This window comes from Lolium rigidum, chromosome 6 (genome assembly GCF_022539505.1).
Source record: "Lolium rigidum isolate FL_2022 chromosome 6, APGP_CSIRO_Lrig_0.1, whole genome shotgun sequence".
Lineage (NCBI taxonomy): Eukaryota > Viridiplantae > Streptophyta > Magnoliopsida > Poales > Poaceae > Lolium > Lolium rigidum.
In genome coordinates, this window is record NC_061513.1 from 71,114,907 (window position 1) to 71,139,724 (window position 24,818).

General features: G+C 46.3%; 1 protein-coding gene across 1 annotated transcript; it reads right to left on the reverse strand.

The window, feature by feature from the left end:
* Positions 1–2,078: 2,078 nt before the first annotated feature.
* On the reverse strand, positions 2,079–2,975 carry LOC124667375 (acidic endochitinase-like). Its single transcript, XM_047204666.1, has one exon. The coding sequence runs from the start codon at positions 2,973–2,975 to the stop codon at positions 2,079–2,081; it is 897 nt and encodes a 298-aa protein (XP_047060622.1).
* Between the last annotated feature and the right edge of the window lie 21,843 nt (positions 2,976–24,818).

Consider the following 24,818-nt stretch of genomic DNA (forward strand, 5'->3'; position numbering starts at 1 on the left):
TCCGTTCATGGTCGTCTCTTCAGCGTATGGAGAACCGTGATCTATTTATGGAGGTGTCTACAAGATTGGAGGACATTACAAGCGACTTTATTATCCAACATGGGTGGCAGCATAATCTTAGTATTGGATCGCCGTCACCTTAGAAGCCGATGCGAGTTCATGCTCCACCAAATCCAGTAATGCCCACCAATTTCCCTCTCCTCGCGGAAAGGTCCAATGATGGAGAAGACCATCCGGTGAAGCAAATCCCAAGATGCAAGAAGTGAACCAACACGTTGCACTTCCTAGGAAGATCATGCTTAACCGACTGGTGTGAAGGCTCCCTACACAAGGAGGATAACAATTGAGTTTAAAGTATCCATGTCGTCACCAAGTACACTAGTTGACCATTCTAATCCTTCACTAAGAGAAAGAGGATGCTCCCTGGACTACTTTGTAGAAGAAGATGAGGGTGATGACTATACTCATGATGAGTTTTTTCATGACACCAAGAGAATGCAATGGAAATTAAAGCCCCCCTCTAGGCAAATTCAAGGAACTCCATTCTTGGAGCGCTTCAAGTAACATACCATCAAGTCCTTCAAGGGAATCTCCAACCTGCTCTAGTACCTAGAAGTGTACGTGACTACCATCCGCGCCACCGTGGGCAGTCCGCCGGAGTGGGCAGCCCCTGGGAAATGTGCAACCTCTTCCCACTTTTGCTGACAAGAAAGGCTGAAACTTGGTTGCTCAACCAGTAGAAGGGATCCATATGATCATGGGACCGCCTCTATGACATCTTCATAGCGAACTTCCTAGGAAACTCCGTGCAACCCATGCGGTCATACAAGATCTTCACACTAAAGCAAGAACCAAGCTAGATAATCCATAACGGATGATAATAAACTCCCTCTAAAGGTTCTTCGAGGTAGGAAGTCGGATCCTAAACATTTTGTGTACCCATGGATACACGACCCGTATGATTATAGTTTTATACCCTTGGGTTGTATCAATACTCCTCCCGTCAAGTTGCAGTAGGTAGAGGACGTGTACATTAATGTGCATGTGGGTATTACCCATACTCTTATCATATCTCACACTGGCATGTAGTTATTTTGTTGAGTTGTGACCATTGTATATTTTGTAGAATGTGATTATCAAATTATGATAATTTTTATGTAATTGATTTAATTTATCGAGTTCAAATAGGTGTGTTCTTGTTAAATGTGTTATTCATGAATGTGAAAATATGAACGTTATGCATCATTGACCTGCTCGATGGGTATCCGGTGGGTAAAGATACCCACCGGGAATGCTGGTAGAATTTTATACCCATGGGTAAGGTTATGGATAGAATTTTATACTCACGAACTGTAAATGTATGGGAAGGTATAACTCTATATTACCTTCCTTATATGTAAGCTAACATTTGTTCTCTAGAGAGAGGTTTATAACGCCAAACCCTAAGTTCCATTGGCTTGCAAACAAATATACCAATTAGTTATGAGTAATAAAGTTTGAGAAAATGTCCAATTCAAAATAAGAATTTGGAGTGGATATAGAATGAAATGATGTTTTGGGTGCAGCAACCCCTTTAGGACACAGGTAGCAAAAAAAGTTACGAAAGGATTTCATCAAACAAGATAAATGTTACCCATGACAACAATAATCGAAAAAAATGACAACAATAAGATGTTTTGCAATCAATTCAATTGCTACAAAATAATTTAACGAGGTTGGATGACCAAAGTCTAATGAATTTTTATATGATTACACAAAATGTACACTTATTGGGAAACGTTATCACAATAGCATACAAAGAAAATAGACGCACCGCCATACATACATATAGTAGTTTCAAACCAGCTACATTAAGTATGCATTTTATTCATTCATATTTAGTTATTTACACATGCATGCATATCTTAGAGCACTGTTATGCTAGCTACCAATATAATACGGTATCAAAAATTACTCCACAGATACCCTAAACCAGCTATATTTAACACACGATACTATGATGATACAGAACATAGGGAAGAACACTTGAACGCTGAACCTCGGTACCACAGATACCTGGCTGAGCACAGCCGAGAGAATCACACGTAGCTCTTTATGGCGGAGCTGTATCCACTGCGATCATCGTAGAACTTAGACCACAGCATGACTCCGCCGTATTTGGGTGAGCCCTTAATTAGAGGCAGCACGCTTGCCGTCAGCTCACCGGCAGGAACGAATCCGGTGTCCGCCGCACCCTTGGAGCTGGCTGGGAGCCCCAGAAAGATCTTCCCTGCAGGCACCGACTCCCACTTCTTCCACGCGTCCATGAACGCCTCACGCCCCGCGCTGAACTGACAATCTTTGTTATTGTAGAACTGCACCCACACGTAGTCGAACAGCCCCGTGTTGATTGCATTGCCGTCCCACTCGTCGGGGAATGGGCACTGTGGCGCCGCGCTCAACAGGACCGCCTTGCCGCCCTTCTTGCCCAAGTTCTTCAGGTCCATGGCAAGGTTGTTCCAGAACTTGGCGCCGCCGAGCTCGATGTCAAAGTCTATGCCGTCGAGTACGATGTCGCCTAGGGGACGGGATGAGGACGTGCCACCCAGGTAGTTGTTCCACAGGTACATGGCAACCTGACTAGCGTCACCGGGGGACGAGAGGCCGTAGCGTCCATCGCCCCCTCCGATAGATAGCAGGACCTTGACGCCGCGGCGCTGGCATGCATTGATGTCTTTGCTCTGCCCTCTGCAGCCACCCGACGAGGGGTGGCAATGGCTTGCAAGATCCAGCTGCGGGTTCTGCCCCTTGCCGAACTTGCGGAGGAAGGCCACGATAACAAACTTGTAGTTCCCAGACGCGCACGTCTCGGCCAGCGACGCCTCGCCGTCGTTCTGGCCCCAGTACACGGCGATGCTGCCGGCGTGGCAAGTCGCGAGGAGTGCCACGAAGAGGGTGGCAATGAGCTGGAAGGGAGCGCGAGCTCGGCTTGCCATGGCTGGGCAGTGCCTAGCTAGTAGCTATAGTACGTACTAGGAACGATGGCTGTAGACTTGTAACTGCTTTGTGTTTTGAGCTGGAATGGCTACGGCAAACACTGCGAGTTTTATAGTGAATTGGTGGTAGGGACACGAGGGCCATGGAGTTTCCTAAGCGTCACCAACACCTGAATCTGAACTGATTTTACCAGGTTGCGGTAAAAAGAGTATCAGGAACGACGGGCAAGTTCGAATGACGGACGAACCACACCGTACTCAACCGAAACATAAACGAAACAAGGTGCATACGACAGAAAGAAAATGCACCTTCGTTCTCCACAGTACGCACCAAAACGACAGGGATGGGATGCCGACGGGCAAACACGGATACACCTAGATTCTTACACAACCCACCAAAACGACTGAAAGTCGTGAACAACAATATCCAATGCTAACTCTAGTAGCGATCTCATAGCCAGGCAGATATTCCCAAAGAGTAAATAGTTGTTGGAGCTAAATCCCTTAGCTCCTTTCTTCTACCTCTCAATCTCGCTTGTCTCTCTCACAATCCTAAGGTAAACAATGAAGTTTGGTGCCGGCTGCCTCATGCAGCCAACGTTTTCTTCTCTCTATTCTCTTTCTCTCAAATAAAAAGTTCGTGGCCTTATGTAGACCCAACGTGAGTGTCACACTCACCACTAACTCCACACACGCATGCACCACTACACGGGCCACTAACACTTTACCAGGCCATGCACTTTTTTTTTTACATGGACTACAGCGGGTTTACGCCAGCCTGAACAACTTTATAACAAAACGGAAGAATATACGGAGTACAAGGGTTCATTACAAGCGCTTTTTTAGAGGACAGAGGAAGCTAAAGTAGAGAAAGAAACTCAAGGGGGGTCATATCCATTACACCAAGAATTAAGAAAGGAGGTTGAGGAGGGGGTGTTGCATCTAAAGGCCCAAAAAGCCTGACATCCTCGATACACCTGCGAGAGACAAGGGAGAGACTCTCCACAACGCCGTTGATAGTCAGGGTGTTCCTCCGCTTCCAGATGCTCCAAGCAATGGCAGTGCTGATGGTGGACTCCTCAAAGCTGCAGCAATGCTTGAGGCAGAAGTCAGCGAAACTGGTATAAGCACCTGGGTCGAAATCGCAGTGGAAAGAAGCCCAAACTTCCACCGCCCGGGGGAAGAAGAGCATCATGTGATCTGTGTCTTCATCAAGGTTTCAGGAGAGGTAGGCGGCGGAGGTAGAGAGGTGGTGTCAGAACCGCTGTTCGTTGGTAGGGAGCCCTTTCATTCGAGCAAGCCAGCTGACAATCTTGCACTTTAAGGGGGCAGCATTCCTCCAAACCTTCCACATCATCGATCTGAAATGCCTGAAAGAGAGTTGACATAGAAACATGTGTTTGATAGTTTTTTGTTAGTGAGACGGCCGTCGCGTAAGTCCGAAACATCATGTCAGATGTCCACGTGGCTCAACTCGGAGAACAAGGCTCGAAGGTCATCCCCCGCGGCAGCAATGAGGCGCGGTCCAAGGAAACTGCGGAGGCCCATGCACTAGCTAACCAACTAACTAACTATGACAACGTCTTCCTCCTAGAATCACTCCAGGAGTAAGCGGTGAGACGTCTGAGATAGTTGTGTGATGCCACAAGCATGGCGAGATGCCAATGCTGATGTGAAGTTGCCATACAAGTGCAGAGAACAACGTGCTAAACGTGCTACGTGAGAACTAGCGAGTCCATCCATGACTCATATTCATATGCAGGTTGTTAGCTGAAGGAGAGGCAAGCTACATGTGCATGCTACGCTTAGTCGTAATATACTTGGTCCACCAAATTTATGGAGCCGCGGGCTTGCATGGAAGCGATCCGAAGGCAGAAGGTTGACCGGCGGTAGCATCCACGGCACTCAAGTCACTGACCACTGCTGTCGCCGCCTCAGCTTCTGCATCGGCAATGATGTCGATGGTGCCGGGACGCTGCAAATGTATTGATGGCCTGGGCTACTTAAACTAGCCCTTCGCCCGTCGCTCATCCCTACTGCAACTGCGCATCTCCATTGCTAGAAAATCCAAGCGCCATCGCCGTCCATCAAAGCCTGCATCACGTCGATAAAGATGCCGAAATGGCTGAAGAAAACCGCCAATGACCACGAGGTGGGGTCGTCTTTGGGCCGTCGCTGATGCCGCCGGAGTCTCCTCCACGTCGCAACCCTGTGCGCGACAGGAATCTGCCGCCGCCTCCACATGCCTAAGATTTCAACAGGCCTCAAGTCGTGACAGCGGCGCTCCAGCAGCCCCCCTCCCCTAGCCACGGCGCATCATGAAATACGTGTCGTTGCAGGGGTACCAGCGCGGGGGGAGGGGTGTGTTGATCCCTCTCGCCACCATGACGTCTGCCTCTTGACCGAAGGATGGCACCTCAACAAGGGAAGAGTGCATTGTTGCTGCCGCTGATGGACGGATGGCATTTCAAGAGGACAAATGTGTCGCCACATCTAGCGGTTACCGCCGGCGATGCGGTACGACTGCACCTACATGCACACCATTTTCTGGCGCGCATTCCTAGCATGGGAGCACGAGGCACACGGTGCGACCCAAGACGTCCGTGACTTTTGGTCCAACGAGGACTGTGGTGTCCTCGCAGCCGCCCACAGCGAGGATGACTGGGAGGAGGAGGAGGAGGAGGAGGAGGAGGAGGAGGAGGAGGAGGAGGAGGAGGAACACAACGGAGACGAGGACGAGGACATGGAGGACGATGCGCCTCCCGCTTCGGTCAAGCTGGAGGTGCTTGTCCCCGCTGACTACAACGAGGACGCGGCCACTGCCATCGCCATGGAGTTGTCGAGGGCCGAGGAGGAGGCCAAATGGTCCTGGCCAGGCCTGGAGCAAGTCGTGCAACTCTCGGCCATGGTGGCCGACCACGTAGTGTCGCTTCCACCACCACCGTTGTTCCCACCGCACGCGCATCCGCAAGCAAAGTGGGATGGCCAGATGGTTCCGCCGCCTCCAACACCACCGCAGTATGTGCCGTATCTGCCGCAGCATATGCCGCCGGTGATCCCTGCCTAGGCGCAGCAGCGGCCGTGCGCGCCTTCGCTCTTCATCGACCTCACCATCGACGACGAGGGAGATGCCAGCGCTGGGCCATTTTTCCTTTTTTATGTTCCCACAGCCAGGGCTGTTTTCCCTTTTTTGTATGTAAATTATGTTTGAATGAATGAAATGAAAATCTTTTAGAAATTTGGCGCTCTATTAAATTATGTTTGAATTCGGCTAAGTTTTTGTCTTTAGCCAACGGGCCAAAATGGTGAGCGCAAACACAATGGGTTGCGCCGCTCCGCGATCCACATTTTATTCGCGGCGCGACCCAAATGTACCAAAATAGATCGAATGGGTCCCCATTTTAGGTCGCCCTTCAAAGATCTGGCCTCAGTTGTTAGTTGAGAAGTGTCCTGGTTGCTCGTCTCTTTTATATGTACTTTGCATTGAGTTAATGGAAAAAGTGGCAGCGAGTGCTAACTAAAATGTAGCCAATATGGTCTTAACTGGAGGTAGTTGCAAAGCAAATATTGTCCTTAGTGCAGTGCGTGCGTGTGTTATGTAGTCTTTCTTGCCATTTTTTCGATAAAAGGAACATATTAATATGGATACGATACAAATTACACTACTCTCTGAAATGAGGCAATAACCTAATAGCTAGTACGGATGCACGCAGCCAAAAGAAGAAGAAACTAAAATAGTAGTTCCGCTAAAGTATTCCAAACATTTCAAAAGCAACACAACCCCAATCAAGACAACACGTGAAGCCCATGCTCTTCAAAAGCAACATCTTCAAGAAGACAACAGTGCACAAATGTCGTCGTCGCCCGATCGAAGATCTTAGATTTTTCCCAGCTCTCAAAATGATGCCTTCAACAAGTAATTGTCAGTCACAACCAGTTAAAGCCATACATTGGATTTTCCACCATGAAAGGTAAGACTGTGGACTTCACTTGTGTTGTCGCCCCCACTTACATATTGCAGCTACGAAACGCAAAACACCAAGAAAATCTCTCAATAGTGTAGAGACTCGAACCACCAATGCTAGTCCTCAAAATCCAGCTTCCATGACATTCTCTGTATCTGACTTCACCATGGACCAAATTGTCCCCTGATTGCAAAAAATAACAGAGCTTCTCAACGCTCCCTCCAGAACTAAACGGTCGGAATAAAACATGGGTAAGCATGAACGAATACCACCCGATCTAGCAACCTCCAGGCATAAGGCACACTATGGAGTTCTTTAGGCGGAGCCTTCCGGAACACAACACTCCAGCCAGATGAAGGACGACATGAAGCAAGTAGATCATCATCTTCTCACAAGAGGAACCCTAGGACCACCACCTTTATTAAAGGCCACGACAATAGCCCCCACACCACCTCCACAGCGCCTCCACAAGTGCTCCCCTTCACCTTGACACCTCCTCCACAGCGCATCCACGCCTCCCCGATGTCATTCCTCTTGAAACACGGTGAAGGCACGCCTCCCCGATCTACCCACCGCCTTTGGCGAGACGAGCGCCGCTAGCGTCGGTGGCGGCAGCGGCCAGAAAGGGAAGGGGTAGGGAGGGCTCGAGGCTAGAAAACAGGTTGTCTTTCTCACCATGTGTGTGTTCACAAGTGAGATTGAGAGAGTTAAAGGCGATTTTATTAAAGTTGTGATGTCACAGAAACTAATCTACACTAAAGTGAAATGGTTTTTTCTGCAATAAAATCATGAAAGGTTTTTCTCATATCCGGTAGAAGTGGGTAAATGATTTTTTTCCAGAGATAGTGTATTTGTTAAAGTTAACGATCATATTTCTTTCTACTTCAGACCATAATGACGCAATAAATTGAACTTAAGAGTCAATCAAATGTTAAGTTAGTCGGACTCCTTCGCGAGGAGGAACTCAAATGATACCAAAGATCGAAGGCCTGGTTCTTGTTAGAAGAAAATTTGAATACGAGATATTTTCATAGTGTCGCGAATGGCAGACACAAAGAAACGCATTCATTCTCTTGTACAGGATGAGGGTACGATTGAAGGGTATGAGCAGCTTAAGGCATATATTACTAAATATAATAAAGGTTTGTTTGGTGATCTAGTGGATAGTAATCCAGTGATGGATAAATCCAGGATTGGAGGAAAAGGGTTTTCTTACTACCTCTTACTCTAAGAAGAAAGTAAATAAAGCGGTTTTTCAGATAAAACACAATAAAAGTCTAGGTTTAGATGATTTCCCTGCTGAATTCTATCAGTCCTTTTGGGAGATAATCAAAGCGGATTTGACGGAGCTCTTCATTGGACTCCATGATGGACATCTTGATAATTTTTTGGTGAAATCACTCGGTTACCAAAGGTTAATGAAGTAGAAAGGATTCAACAATACATGCCGGTGTGCCTCCTTAATGTTTATTTTAAGATCTTTACCAAGGTTGCTACAATGAGGCTTAATTTTGTGGCTAGACATGTGGTTCGCCCTACTGATTACCGTTTTCATGCAAGGCAGATATATCCTAGACGGAGTTGTTACCTGATGCGCGTAGATGTACACGTCCGTTGGGAACCCCAAGAGGAAGGTATGATGCGCACAGTGACAAGTTTTCCCTCAGAAAGAAACCAAGGTTATCGAACCAGTAGGAGCCAAGAAGCACGTGAAGGTTGTTGGTGGAGGAATGTAGTGCGGCGCAACACCGGTGAAACCGGCGCCAACGTGGAACCTGCACAACACAATCAAAGTACTTTGTCCCAACGTAACGGTGAGGTTGTCAATCTCACCGGCTTGCTGAAAACAAAGGATTAAGCGTATCGAGTGGAAGATGGTGTTTGTTTGCAAAGAACAGTAAAAGCAGTAGAATGTATTCAGATGTAAAAGAATGGACCGGGGTCCACAGTTCACTAGTGGTGTCTCTCCAATAAGATAACTAACATGCTGGGTGAACAAATTACAGGCGAGCAATTGACAAATAAAGATTCAATACATATCAACGATGATTACTATGTGATTTAATCGGGGCATTACGACAAAGTACATAGACCGCTATCCGAGCATGCATCTATGCCTAAATAATCCACCTTCGAGTTATCATCCGAACCCCTTCCGAGTATTAAGTTGCGAACAACGAGATAATTGCATTAAGTATGGTGCGTAATGTAATCAACACAAATATCCTTAGACAAAGCATCAATGTTTTATCCCTAGTAGCAACAAGCACATCCACAACCTTAGAACTTTCTCATCATCGTCCCGCATTTAATGGAGGCATGAACCCACTATCGAGCATAATTACTCCCTCTTGGAGTTACAAGTATCAACTTGGCCAGAGCCTCTACTAGCAACGGAGAGCATGCAAGAACATAAACAACACATATATGATAGATTGATAATCAACTTAACATAGTATTCTCTATTCATCGGATCTCACCAAACACAACATGTAGCATTACAAATAGATGATCTTGATCATGTTAGGCAGCTCACAAGATCTAATACAATGAAAGCACAAGCGGAGAAGACAACCATCTAGCTACTGCTATGGACCCATAGTCCAAGGATGAACTACTCACGCATCAATCCGGAGGCGAGCATGATGATGTAGAGCCCCTCCGGTGATGATTCCCCTCTCCGGCAGGGTGCCGGAGGCGATCTCCTGAATCCCCCGAGATGGGATTGGCGGCGGCGGCCTCTTAGTAATGTTTTCCATATCGTGGCTCTCGATACAGGGGGTTTCGCGACGAAGGCTATTTGTAGCCGGAAGGGTAGGCCAGGGGGCGTCACGAGGGGCCCACACTACAGGTCGGCGCGGCCAGGGCTTGGGCCGCGCCGCCCTGGTGTGTCGCCACCTCGTGGCCCCACTTCGTCTCCTCTTCGAACTTCTGGAAGCTTCGTGCAAAAATAGGACCCTGGGCGTTGATTTCGTCCAATTCCGAGAATATTTCCTTACTAGGATTTCGGAAACCAAAAACAGCGAGAAAAACGACAGAACGGCGCTTCGGCATCTTGTTAATAGGTTAGTGCCGGAAAATGTAAAATAACGCTCGTAAAGTATGTGTAAAACACTCAAGTATTGTAATAAAAGTAGCACGGAACATAAGAAATTATAGATACGTTTGCGACGTATCAAGCATCCCCAAGCTTAGTTCCTACTCGTCCTCGAGTAGGTAAACGATAACACAAATAATTTCTGAAGTGACATGCTACCAACATAATCTTGATCAACATTATTGTAAAGCATATGAGATGAATGGAGTGATCTGAACAAAAGATTCCTAACAAAGATAATGACTAAGCAAATGAATCATATAGCAAAACTTTTCATGAATAGTACTTTCAAACGAGTATCAATAAGAGTTGCATAAGAGCTAACTCATAAGCAATAAATTCATAGTAGAATGCATTGAAGCAACACAAAGGATGATTAAGTTTCAGCGAATGCTTTCAACTTGTAACATGTATATCTCATGGATATTTGTCAACATAGAGTAATATTACAGGTGCAATAAGTAAACATGTAAGAATCAATGCACGCAGTTAACACAAGTGTTTGCTTCTAAGATAGAAAGAAGTGGGTAAACTGACTCAACAATAAAGTAAAAGATTGGCCCTTCGCGAGAGGAAGCATTGATTACTATTTTTGTGCTAGATCTTTTGTTTTGAAAACATAGAAACAATTTTGTCAACGGTAGTAATAATTCATATGTGCTATGCATAATACTTCCTACAAGTTGCATGTCTCATGCATAGAGTACTAATAGTGCTCGCACCTTGTCCTACTTAGCTCGGAAACACGGATTCTCATCGCATAACATATGCTTCAACCAAGTGTCACAAAGGGGTACCTCTATGCCGCCTGTACAAGTGTCTAAGGAGAAAGCACGCATTGGATTTCTCGCTTTTGATTATTCTCAACTTAGACATCCATACCGGGACAACATAGACAACATATAATGGACTCCTCTTTTTCATGCTTAAGCATTCAACAATAGTTAATATTCTCGTAAGAGATTGAGGTTGTATGTCCAAACTGAAACTTTCACCATGATACATGGCTTTAGTTAGCGGCCCAATGTTCTTCTCTAACATATGCATACTCAAACCATTTGATCATGAAGTCCACTTACTTCGGACAAGACGAACATGCATAGCATCTCACATGATATCCAACAAAGGTAAAGTTGATGGCGTCCCCAGAAAACATGGTTACCGCTCAACAAGCAACTTATAAGAATTAAGACACATAACTACATATTCATTACCACAATAGTTTTTAAGCTATTTGTCCCATGAGCTATATATTGTAAAGGTAGAGGAATGAAATTTAAAGGTAGCACTCAAGTAATTTACTTTGGAATGGCAGAAAAATACCACATAGTAGGTAGATATGGTGGACACAAATGGCATGGGTTTTGGCTCAAGGTGTTTGGATGCACGAGAAGCATTTTCTCTCAGTACAAGGTTTGGGCTAGCAAGGTTGTTTGAAGCAAACACAAGTATGAACAGGTACAGCAAAACTCACACAAGAACATATTGCAAGCATTATAAGGCTCTACACTTGTCTTCCTTGTTGTTCAAACATTTTACCCGAAAATATCTAGACTTAGAGAGATCAATCATGCAAACCAAATTAAACAAGCTCTACGAGTAGTTCTTCATTAATAGATTAAACTACATGATGCAAGAGCTTAAACATGATCTATGAGAGCTCAAACAATTGCCAAATTGCCAAACCATATGCAGCACTTTCCAATTCCAACCAAATAACAATTTAACGAAGCAATAAGCTTTCGCCATGAACATTAAAGCACAATTAAGAACACAAGTGTTCCATATGAAAAAGCGGAGCGTAATATCTCCAATATAAGAATGGCGAGATCCAACTTTATTCAAAACAAAACAAAAATAAAAGCAAACCGACGCTCCAAGTAAAGAACATAAGAATGTGACGGAATAAAAATATAGTTTCACTAGAAGTGACCTGATAATGTTGTCGATGAAGAAGGGGATGCCTTGGGCATCCCCAAGATTATATGCTTGAGTCTTCTTAAAATATGCAGGGATGAACCACCGGGGCATCCCCAAGCTTAGACCTTTCACTCTTCTTCATCATAGTATATCATCCTCTTCTCTTGACCCTTGAAAACTTCCTTCACACAAACTTCAAGCAAACTCATGAGAGAGTTAGTGCATAACCACAAATTCACATATTCAGAGGTGACACAATCATTCTTAACACTTCTGGACATTGCACAAAGCTTCTGAAAGTTAATGGAACAAAGAAACTCATTCAACATAGCAAAAGCGGCAATGCGAAATAAAAGACAGAATCTGTCAAAACAGAATAGTCCGTAAAGATGCATCTGGACTGGGCACTTAACTTGCTCAAATGGAAAAACTCAAAACTAATGAAAGTTGCGTACATATCTGAGGATCACGCTCGTAAATTTGCAGGTTTTTTCGAATTTTTTACAGAGACTTGTGCCAGAATTCGTGACAGACATGACAATGCTGTTTCTGCGCAGCGATCCCAAATATAACATCAACTTTAACATAGAAACTTTACTTGGCACAAAAACATGATAAGAAGAGGTTGCTACAGTAGTAAAAAACTTCCAAGACTCAACAATACAGTAAATAAAATAAAACATGGGTTATCTCCCAAGAAGTGATTTTTTTTAACGCCTTTCAGCTAGGCGCAGAAAGTGCAAATCAAGTAACATCAAGAGACGAAGCATCAACATCATAGCTTGTTCTAATAATAGAATCAAAAGGCAACTTCATTCTCTTTCTAGGGAAGTGTTCCATATCTTTCTTGAGAGAAAATTGATATTTAATATTATCTTCCTTCATATCAATAACAGCACCAACGGTTCGAAGAAAAGGTCTTCCCAACATAATAGGACAAGATGCATTGTATTCGATATCCAAGACAACAAAATCAACGGGGACAAGGTTATTGTTAATCGTAATGCGCACATTATCAATCCTCCCCAAAGGTTTCTTTTTAACATTATCGGCAAGATTAACATCCAAATAACAATTCTTCAATGGTGGCAAGTCAAGCATATCATAAATCTTTTTAGACATAACAGAAATACTTGAACCAAGATCACATAAAGCATTACACTCAAAATCATTGAATTTCATTTTAATGATGGGCTCCCAACCATCTTCTAACTTCCTAGGAATAGAAACTTCAAGTTTTAATTTCTCTTCCCTAGCTTTAATGAGAGCATTTGTAATGTGTTTTGTGAAGACTAAATTTATAGCACTAGCATTGGGACTTCTAGCAAGTTTTTGTAAGAACTTTATAACTTCAGTAATATGACAATCATCAAAGTCTAAACCATTATGTTCTACAGCAATGGAATCATTGTCACCAATATTTTGAAAAATTTCAGCAGTTTCAGGCAATTTTGTGCGCTTTGCACTAGGAGTAGAAACATTGCCAACACCAATTATTTTACCATTAATAGTAGGAGGTGCAGCAACATGTGAAGAATCAACATTACTAGTGGTGGTAATAGTCCATACTTTAGCTACATTATTTTCTTTAGCAATTTTTTCTTTTTCTTCTCTATCCCACCTAGCATGCAATTCAGCCAACAATCTAATATTATCATTAATTCTAACTTGGATGGCATTTGTTTTAGCAAACCTAGCATCTTCAACTTTCTCAGGCATAACTTTCAATTTTAAAAGATCAACATCGAGAGCAAGACTATCAACCTTAGAAGCAAGAATATCAATTTTATCAAGCTTTTCTTCAACAGTTTTATTGAAAGCAGTTTGTGTATTAATAAATTCTTTAAGCATGGCTTCAAGACCAGAGGGTACACTCTTATTATTGTTGTAAGAATTACCATAAAAATTACCATAACCATTACTATTAGAAGGATATGGCCTAAAGTTGTTGTTACCATAATTATTACTATAAGCATAGTTGTTGAAATTATTACTTTTAATGAAATTCACATCAACATTTTCTTCTTGAGCAACCAATGAAGCTAAAGGAACATTATTAGGATCAATATGAGATCTACCATTTGCAAGCATAGACATAATAGCATCAATCTTATCACCCAAAGAAGAGGTTTCTTCGACAGAATTTACCTTCTTACCTTGAGGAGTTCTTTCAGTGTGCCATTCAGAGTAATTGATCATCATATCATCAAGTAATTTAGTTGCGGCGCCCAGAGTGATGGACATAAAAGTACCTCCAGCAGCTGAATCCAATAGGTTCCTTGAGGAAAAATTCAATCCTGCATAAAAGGTTTGGATGATCATCCAAGTAGTCAGTCCATGGGTTGGGCAATTCTTTACCAAAGATTTCATTCTCTCCCATGCTTGAGCAACATGTTCATTATCAAATTGTTTAAAATTCATAATGCTACTTCTCAAAGATATGATCTTAGCAGGAGGATAATATTTACTAATAAAAGCATCTTTACATTTAGTCCATGAATCAATACTATTCTTAGGCAAAGATAGCAACCAATCTTTAGCTCTTCCTCTTAATGAGAAAGGAAACAATTTTAGTTTTATAATATCACCATGTATATCCTTATACTTTTGCATTTCACAAAGTTCAACAAAATTATTAAGATGGGCAGCAGCATCATCAGTACTAACACCAGAAAATTGCTCTCTCATAACAAGATTCAGTAAAGCAGGTTTAATTTCTTAGAATTCTGCCGTAGTAGCAGGTGGAGCAATAGGAGTACATATAAAATCATCATTATTTGTGATAGTGAAGTCACACAACTTAGTATTTTCAGGAGTACCCATTATAACAGTAGTAAAGTAAACTAGGCAAATAAAGTAAAGACAAGTAACTAATTTTTTTGTGTTCTTGATATAGAGAACAAGACAGTAAATAACGTAAAGCTAGCGACTAATTTTGTGTGTGTTTTGTTTAAGTGCAGCAAACAAAGTAGAAAATAAAATAAAGCAAGACAAAAACAAAGTAAAGAGATTGGAAGTGGAGACTCCCCTTGCAGCGTGTCTTGATCTCCCCGGCAACGGCGCCAGAAAACGGTCTTGATGCGCGTAGATGTACACGTCCGTTGGGAACCCCAAGAGGAAGGTATGATGCGCACAGTGACAAGTTTTCCCTCAGAAAGAAACCAAGGTTATCGAACCAGTAGGAGCCAAGAAGCACGTGAAGCTTGTTGGTGGAGGAATGTAGTGCGGCGCAACACCGGTGGAACCGGCGCCAACGTGGAACCTGCACAACACAATCAAAGTACTTTGTCCCAACGTAACGGTGAGGTTGTCAATCTCACCGAGCTTGCTGAAAACAAAGGATTAAGCGTATCGAGTGGAAGATGGTGTTTGTTTGCAAAGAACGAGTAAAAGCGATAGAATGTATTCAGATGTAAAAGAATGGACCGGGGTCCACAGTTCACTAGTGGTGTCTCTCCAATAAGATAACTAACATGCTGGGTGAAAAAATTACAGGCGAGCAATTGACAAATAAAGATTCAATACATATCAACAATGATTACTATGTGATTTAATCAGGGCATTACGACAAAGTACATAGACCGCTATCCAGCATGCATCTATGCCTAAATAATCCACCTTCAGGTTAACATCCGAACCCCTTCCAGTATTAAGTTGCGAACAACGAGATAATTGCATTAAGTATGGTGCGTAATGTAATCAACACAAATATCCTTAGACAAAGCATCAATGTTTTATCCCTAGTAGCAACAGCACATCCACAACCTTAGAACTTTCTGTCACTGTCCTAGATTTGATGGAGGCATGAACCCACTATCGAGCATAATTACTCCCACTTGGAGTTACAAGTATCAACTTGGCCAGAGCCTCTACTAGCAACGAAGAGCATGCAAGAACATAAACAACACATATATGATAGATTGATAATCAACTTAACGTAGTATTCTCTATTCATCGGATCTCACCAAACACAACATGTAGCATTACAAATAGATGATCTTGATCATGTTAGGCAGCTCACAAGATCTAATACAATGAAAGCACAAGCAGAGAAGACAACCATCTAGCTACTGCTATGGACCCATAGTCCAAGGATGAACTACTCACGCATCAATCCGGAGGCGGGCATGATGATGTAGAGCCCCTCCGGTGATGATTCCCCTCTCCGGCGAGGTGCCGGAGGCGATCTCCTGAATCCCCCGAGATGGGATTGGCGGCGGCCTCTCAGTAATGTTTTCCGTATCGTGGCTCTCGGTACAGGGGGTTTCGCGACGAAGGCTATTTGTAGGCGGAAGGGTAGGTCAGGGGGCGTCACGAGGGGCCCACACTACAGGCTGGCGCGGCCAGGGCTTGGGCCGCGCCGCCCTGGTATGTCGCCACCTCGTGGACCCACTTCGTCTCCTCTTCGGACTTCTGGAAGCTTCGTGCAAAAATAGGACCCTGGGCGTTGATTTCGTCCAATTCCGAGAATATTTCCTTACTAGGATTTCTGAAACCAAAAACAGCAGAAAAACAGCAACTGACGCTTCGGCATCTTGTTAATAGGTTAGTGCCGGAAAATGTAAAATAACGCTGTAAAGTATGTGTAAAACACTCAAGTATTGTAATAAAAGTAGCATGGAACATAAGAAATTATAGATACGTTTGCGACGTATCATTACCTTGCACGAAATAGTTCACGAGCTTCATATGAAAAAGATGAATAGAGTAATCTTAATGATTGATTTTGAAAAATCCTACGATAAAGTCTTCAGTAGACACTTGGGGTTAAAGTTTTTCACTTGAGTGGCGTGTGCTTATCCATAACTTTTTCGGAGGAAGTGTTGCCATTGAAGTCAATAATGATATTAGTAGATACTTTCAGATAAAAAAAAATTTAAGGCAAGGCGACCCGTTACATATCACCCATGTTATTTAACAACGTAGCTGATATGTTAGTTGTCCTTATCGAGCGTGCTAAAGTTGATGGGCAAATTGAAGGGGTAGTCCCTCATATTTTTGATGGTGGATTATATATTCAACAATATGCCGACAATACGATTAGATTTATGGAATGTGACCTAGAGAAAGCGAGAAATTTGAAAACTATTTCCCTCAGCTTTCGAGCAATTACCTCGGTTGAAAATCAATTTTCATAAGAGCTATTTTAGCGACGTCCAGGACGATGTAACCTACTATGCTGATTTTTTTGGTTGTGAGATTGGTCAGTTTCCAATTAGTTATTTAGGCATACCGATTCATATTTGGAGGATTTCAATTACTGAATGGAAGCACGTCGAGGAAAGACATCAGAAGTGTATCAGTAGTTGGAAAGGAGAATTGTTATCTCTTGGTGGAAGATTGTTCCTCATTAATTCAGTACTAAAAAAATATGATATTGTATATAAGATCCTTCCTGGAGTTGTCCAAATTAGTCTTGCATCAGCTAGGTTATGGAATCTTCACCACCGAGTGTGACATTCAAAAAGGACCTTGTTGGGCCTTGGCTTGCAACTTGGAATGCATTGTGACATCGTTTAACTTTCATACAATTGTCGCGAGGGCCAGATGAGTTCCCTTGGAACCTAAGTGAGAATGTTAAGTTCTCTTTGGATTCAACGTATAGAGCGTTGATCCAGCCTTTACATCCGGCAGTACATAATAAAAAAAATTGGAAGATGAAAGTACCGTTGAAAATGATGCTTTTCGCATGGTAGCTTCTTCGATAGGTCATCTTTACTAAGGACAACCTAGCAAAACGCAACTGGAAGGAAAGTAAGAAATGTATTTTTTGTCATCATGATAAGACTATAAAACACTTTCCTTTCAATGCCATTTCACGAGATCTATATGGTCAATCATCCAAATAGGTTCTACCTTATACCCGCCATGTAGTGTTGCCAATATTTTCGGTAACTGGCATAATGGGGTGGATCAAAGGTTTAAAATACTTATTAGGGTGAGAGCTCTTTCCGTTAGTTGGTCGCTATGGCTATGTAGAAATCATTATACATTTAATGATAAAACATATTTCTTAACTAGGTTATCTACCGGGTTCAGTACTTTGCTCCGTTCATGGTCGTCTCTTCAGCGTATGGAGAACCGCGATCTATTTATGGAGGTGTCTACAAGATTGGAGGACATTACGAGCGACTTTATTATCCAACATGGGTGGCAGCATAATCCTAGTATTGGATCGTCGTCACCTTAGAAGCCGATGTGACTTCATGCTCCACCAAATCCAGTAATGCCCACCAATTTCCCTCTCCTCGCGGAAAGGTCCAATGATGGAGAAGACCATCCGGTGAAGCAAATCCCAAGATGCAAGAAGTGAACCAACACATTGCACTTCCTAGGAAGATCATGTTTAACCGACTGGTGTGAAGGCTCCCTACACAAGGAGGATATCAATTGAGTTTAAAGTATCCATGTCGTCACCAAGTACAGGAGTTGACCATTCTAATCCTTCACTAAGAGAAAGAGGATGCTCCCTGGACTACTTTGTACAAGAAGATGAGGGTGATGACTATACTCATGATGAGTTTTTTCATGACACCAAGAGAATGCAATGGAAATTAAAGCCCCCCTCTAGGCAAATTCAAGGAACTCCATTCTTGGAGCGCTTCAAGTAACATACCATCAAGGCCTTCAAGGGAATCTCCAACCTGCTCTTGTCGTCGTGGTGAACGAACAGATGCCATAGGATGGCTTATGTTGGGGCCGAATGGACGCTAGAGGATTCGGGGGAGGGTTTATGACTAGATGGGATGAACTTCCGGATTGTTTCCTCAAGAACTTGGCCAAGGCCAGAGGTTGAAGAAGAAAGACACAAGGAAGAAGTCGCTCTAGATCACTATCTTCATTGATCTCCACAGGTTACAGGTTTGAGCTTACAAGGTTTCTCTCTCTCTAAGTCGCGCGCCCGTGAAGGAGGCAGCCCCCTCTCCTTATATAGGGGAGAGGGTGGCTTACAGGGCAAGAAACCCTAATGGCATCTTGGACTAGACAAACTACTTTACAAAGATACTTTACAAAGCTACTTTAATCATAGATGACACCGGGGTCTTCTTTAAACAGGGAGGCTGACGTCCTCCGGCTTCTTTGACCGTCATCCTCCTCTTTATCTTCAGGGCTTCGTTTAAAGGCGCTTTGCTTAGCTCATCCTTGTCTTCTAGCTCTGGAGAAAATCTTTGACTGGTCTTTCCGACATGCTTTTCCTTCCGATCTCCGGTATCTCTTCTATCCGGTCCCGGTATACCCCTCCTGGGGATACCGGCTTAGCCTTACTTAACCAAACTCTCGTCTTTGAGCTCAGGTATATAAATATTAAACCGGTATCTCGATGGATAAGACCATCCGGATTGGCATGCCTTTGGCATACCGGGGGTCATCCCCCCAACATTAGTCCCCGAAGCTGGTATAGTCTGGCGGATTCTATCCAACAGACCATGCCAGGTTCCCAAGTCCTTCATACCGGTTTAATTTTTCCAGCGCTCAGCTTAGCTCCGGCAGCTTTGCCCGGGCTTATGCCCTTTCTCTTTGCAAGGCATTTTCCGGCAGCTTATCCTCCGGCATCTTTGCCCAGACTTATGCCCTCTCTCTTTACAAGGCATTTTCCGGCAGCTTATCCTCCGGCATCTTAGTCATTAAATACTTCCTCGGCGAGGTCGAGAATATATCGGGTCCCGCACTTGTCAGTGACATGCGCACTGTGACTGACGCGCCAGTGTCAGGGGTCACTTCCCTTCGGCTTCCGTGCGCGCATTAATTGCTTCACAGCGGATCCCAACCACTTCTCTGGACCCGTATGTCCCTCCCTGTGGCTTCTCGCCATTACGCGTGTATCGCCGCACCACGTGGCGGCCCGTGGAGCGAACCGTCGCGGTACCACGGCCTGAACCGCCGCGGTTCGGCGGTTTTTGGCCCACCTCTCTCTCTTCCTTTATAAGGCAAAACCGCCCCCTCTTCTTCCTCTTCTCGCATTCCCCAGTTCCTCGCGCACAAGTGCTCCTCGCTCTTGCGTCTCCGCCGCTCCGTTCGCCACTTGAGCTCCGCCGCGCAGCGAACTTTTTCTACTGCTCCGCCGGACGCCGCCGGACTTCACCGCGCGAAAAGCTTCTGCGGTGCTTTTCTTGCGGCTGCAACATTGGGATTTCTTCAAGCTCTTCTCAGCCTCGCCATCGACGGACCTCCTTGCCAACAGCAGGCCCGTCAAACCACCGTCGAGCCACCTCCTGCGCGACTCCGCCGCCCCAGGTTAGGCTCAATTTGGTTTTGCCCCTCTTTTTCTTTCTTTTCAGATCTTGAGTTGCTTGAGTATTTACTTCCTCTTTTCTGCTGCTTTTTTCCTTCTTTCGTAGATCTTCGCGCGGGGGTAGTTCCTGGGAAATCTGTTTTTTCGAGTAGATACCGGGGCTCCTCGAATCCACATGTCTTCAGAGCAATACCTTTCCACTTCCTCCTCCAGTAATCAAGAAAGTCGTGCCTCTGACCGGCTTAGCGCAGATCTAGCCCAGATGGAAACCGACAGAGGCCAAGAGCAAGATGCCGGTAGCTCTAGCCAAGCTTCCGGCGCTGACTCTTCCGAGGTTACTCGTGGAGCCTGGATGGGCTCCAGCGTTAGCGAATACGAGATTGACTGGCTTTACCGGTCCAGGAGGATCCCAGAAGGAGTAACCTGTCGACGTCCTGGCGATGAGATCGAACCGGTGCCTAGACCCGGTGAACGCGTCGTCTTCCTTGCTCACTTCGAGCGCGGCTTCGGCCTCCCCGTCTCCTCTTTTTTCCGGAGTTTCCTCGACTTCTACAAACTCCAACCTCACCACCTTCCTGGCAACGCCATCTTCTACCTCTCCTGCCACGCCACCTTCATGGAGGCTTACATCGGCATCCGTACCACTCGCGAGACGTTTGCTCGATTCTTCGCCCTTCGGATTAATTCCGTTCAGGGCTTAGACATTCCTAAACCCAAACCCCCCGTACAATGCGGGTCTTGCATCATTGGCTCTCGTCAAGGGAGCCCCTTCTTCAAGTTTTCCGGTCTCGAGTCATGCCGGCTATGGCAAGGGACCTTCTTTTACGTGAAGAACAACGGCGCCGCAGATCTCATTGATCTGCCTCCCTTTGATCCGGCGCCTCCCACAAAGACGAACTGGGGCTATAATCCGAAGGAGTCTCATAACGAGACTAACCGGATTATACGCTTCATGAAACAGCAGATGAAGGACACCGACATCTGCTCCGACGATATCATCCGCACCTTCATCTCGCGCCGGGTGCTTCCTCTTCAGCGCCGCTCCCACAAGATGTGCGAGATGTATGGCCCTGGTGATCCTACCAAGATCACCGGGCTTCCTCTCAGCAAGAAGGACGTTGTGCTTAAGGCCAGGCAGATCTGCCAGACTGCCATGCCGGAAGATTGGGAATGGGGCCTCCGGCCTCTTAGCTCTACTAACCCTCCGACCCAAGAAGTAAGAAATTACGCAACTCGGGTCGGTTCACCGGAAGCTTTTATTGCGGTTAACCCTCTTTCTTCTCTTTTGCTCCTTCAGGCAAAGGACCGTTTCCCTGGCATCGAATCCGACCGGCGAGGCCGTTGCCGGAAGCGCGGTCTCGACAAGTTTGACCCCGACCCCGTCATTCATTGGCGGGACCTGAAGATGGGCCGGACTGCTGCTTCGTGCCTCGGCAAGTCTCCGCCGGATCCCGCCGGTTCGTCTGATGAACTGACCATCCTAGAGGTAGCTCTCCTTTTATACTTCTCATATTCTTATGTTATCGTTCTTCTGTAGATGTTCCCTCAGACAACACCAACCCACAGTTCCATAAGCATGTCACCCCCCTGCAGGCCGAGGCGGGCCAAGAGTTTGTCGACAAACTCATGGCCCAGGGCAAGAAGAACAAGACTCCGGCTTCTGATGCCGGCCCAAGCCAAGCTCCTCCAGCCAAGCGCTTCCGGACCGAACCTCTCGTGGGAAAGGTCGTGGCTGTGAGGCGCCACAAGGGCAAACAAATGCCAACCTCTACCGGGTAAGGCCTCATTTTTCTGCTTATTTCGTTTTCACCAAGTTCCTTTCCGGTTGCTTCTTTCCGATCTTTTCCTTTTCTCTTTTTCAGCCCCGCGCTCAAGCTCGGCCCAAGACCTGAGGGCTCCGCCGGACCCGCCAGGACCTCGACTCCTCCTCCTCACTCAAGCCCGGTACCGTCTGGTGCCGGAAACACCTCTGCCTCCCCTCTGGGAGGCACAACAAGTTCGGGGCGCGCGGCCCCTACACCGCCTGATCGCCGCGCGGAGGAGGACCTTGCCTCCCCTCCTGAGACCCAAGACACCAGCGCCAGCAACATGGGCGCCGGGAAAGAACCTGCCGGGCGGGCGGAACCTTTGGTTCCTCCCGTCCTTGAAAAGAAGAAAAAGAAGAAGATCTCCTCCAAGGCCGCGCCGGAAACTTCCATGCCGGCAACCTCTACGCCGCCGCCGGAAACCTCTGTCCCTGAGGCAACCGGGACCACGCCAACACCTCCACCTCCCGCGACTGCGCCCAAGCCGCCGCCCGCGACCCTCAAGATCACGGACTTCCTCAAGCCGGGGGCGTCCCGCGGAAAGGCCGCGGATGGCCGCGCCTCAAGCGGCTCGCAGCCTCTAGTGCTGCATGTCGGGCCTGCCGCTGTCGTGGTCTAGGAAAAACCTTCCGGCCTCCTGGGCCGGATTGTTGATCTGAAGCGCGAGGGCCAGGACTTGGGGGATCTTCTCCCCTACGCCCAGAAATGGAATGATGCGGACATCTCCGCAGCTACCCGTGGCTTGGGGAAAGATCGCCTTCCAGCGCCCAATGAAGAACACTTCACGCGGCTCAAGCATGCCGTGAAGGAGTTCGACAGCGCGTGGTACGACGCCACCAGCAACGTGGTGGTAAGTTCCGCCAACCTTCTTGTAATTTTTCTTGATGCCGGTTTGCTTCTTTCCGGATCTTGTCTATTCTCCCAGTCCCCGAGTTTTGGGTTGAGAGCGCAGCTCTTAGCGCAAAACTTCTTTTAAAGAATCTCCGAAACCGGCATCTTTCTCATAGGATACCACAAACTCCCAGTCCCCGAGTTTTGGGTTGAGAGCGTAGGTCTTAGAGCAAAACTTTCTTTTAAAGACACCGCAAACTCCCAGTCCCCGAGTTTTGGGTTGAGAGCGTAGGTCTTAGCGCAAAACTTTCTTTTAAAGACACCGCAAACTCCCAGTCCCCGAGTTTTGGGTTGAGAGTGTAGGTCTTAGCGCAAAACTTACTAGAAACGCGCGAAACCGGCATAGCCAGTCCCCGAGTTTCGGGTTAAGATCCTTTGTTCTTTGCTAACATTATTTCCTTAAACAGAGCACGACTGACGCCCGGAAGGCTCTCTTTGAGGAGCTTCTTTGGGAGCACCGGAACCTGGCTGAGGCACACAGCAAGTGCCAAGGTAACCTCTTGCGCCTCCGGCATCTTCTTACCGGAAGGTTTTCTTTTCTTTGTTACTTATAAGTTTTTCGCATAACAGCCATCCCAGAAGCCTCCATTGAGGCCCTCAAGGCCCAGGTTGCCGCACTTCAAGGTACAACTTCTGTTTTCCCGGTTAACTTGCTTCTTTGCGTCTCATCTGTCTTTGTGTTTTCGCTAACATCTTCTTTTTCGGCTTTTAGCTGAAAAGGAGCAGCTCATCCAGGATCACCGGAAGGCCTTGGAGGCCCAGAAGGAGATCTCTAGGGAGCTCAAGGATCAGGCTATCCAGTCCGGAATCCGGCATGCCAACGAGCTGAAGGCCGCTGAAGCTGCTGCGGAGGCTAGGCTCAATGAGGCGCTGGAGGATGCCGGCAACGCCAATGTGGTGTTGCAGGCCGGGCTGGAAGAGGCCACCAAGGCGCTGGAAACAGCCGAGGGCAAGGCCGCAAAGGCGCACAAAACCGCCGCGGAGGAGGCCGCCAGGGCGCAGAAAGCAGCTGAGGACGAGGTCGCACGGTTGAAGGCGGAACAGAAGGAGTACGACCTTCTGGTTACGCGGACTGACGCGCTTGCCCTTCGTATGTTTTTCTTTTCTCTTTTCCGGTTTCTGCTTATAAGCTTATTTACTCCGGTATCATATACTTAGCTTTCCTTTGTCTCGCAGGGCTCTTTCCAGACTCCCAGACGCACGCCATAAAGAAGGTTGCAGAGCACCGGGCGCGGCAGGCAGGCGAGAATTTGGGTGCCCCCTGGGATCCTTATGACCACCTGGTTGCTCTAAACGCGCGGGTCTCCCACATGCGCTCGGTGGACCGGAACCTATCCGACATCCCTGAGGTGGCCTCCCAGATCTACAAGACCCTCTGGCCCGGAGAAGTGGTGCCCGACACCTTCTCCCTCATCAGCGACCGTCTGAAAGGTGTCGGCCGAAGGATCCGGGAGTGGCAGTGCTCTGCCGCTCGTGCCGGAGCAGACTCAGCGCTTCGCGTTACCTGCTCCTGGTACCCGGAGCTGGACCTGGACGCCCTCCTCAGCGTGCGTGAAGGCGCTCCCACCGACCTGGACCCGGTCCTTACTGCTAAGCGGCAGGATCGCGCGTACCATATCGCGGAGTACACCGACATGCGCACTTTCATCCCCCCTCCTGAAGACGTCAAGGACTATCTGAGCGAGGAGGAGGAAGATGGAGGTGAAGATGAGGGTGCCGAGGATGTGCCACCGGAAGCTCCTGATGCCGGCGCTGCTCCCCCCTGAAGCCCCTGCTGTTTGATTCTTCTGTGAAAGAAGTTATCTGTTCCTGCTTGCTCCATGACAAAACTCGTTAAATTCTACCCCGGTATGCCGGGGTTTATGATGTAAATTAAAACTTGCCCTTTTGGTTTGGTGGTACAACAATTTATGCCGGTGTCTTGCACACCGG

Bases quoted from the DNA above. Each gene is read 5' to 3' on its own strand.
- LOC124667375 (XM_047204666.1), bottom strand. From the start codon at position 2,975: ATGGCAAGCCGAGCTCGCGCTCCCTTCCAGCTCATTGCCACCCTCTTC.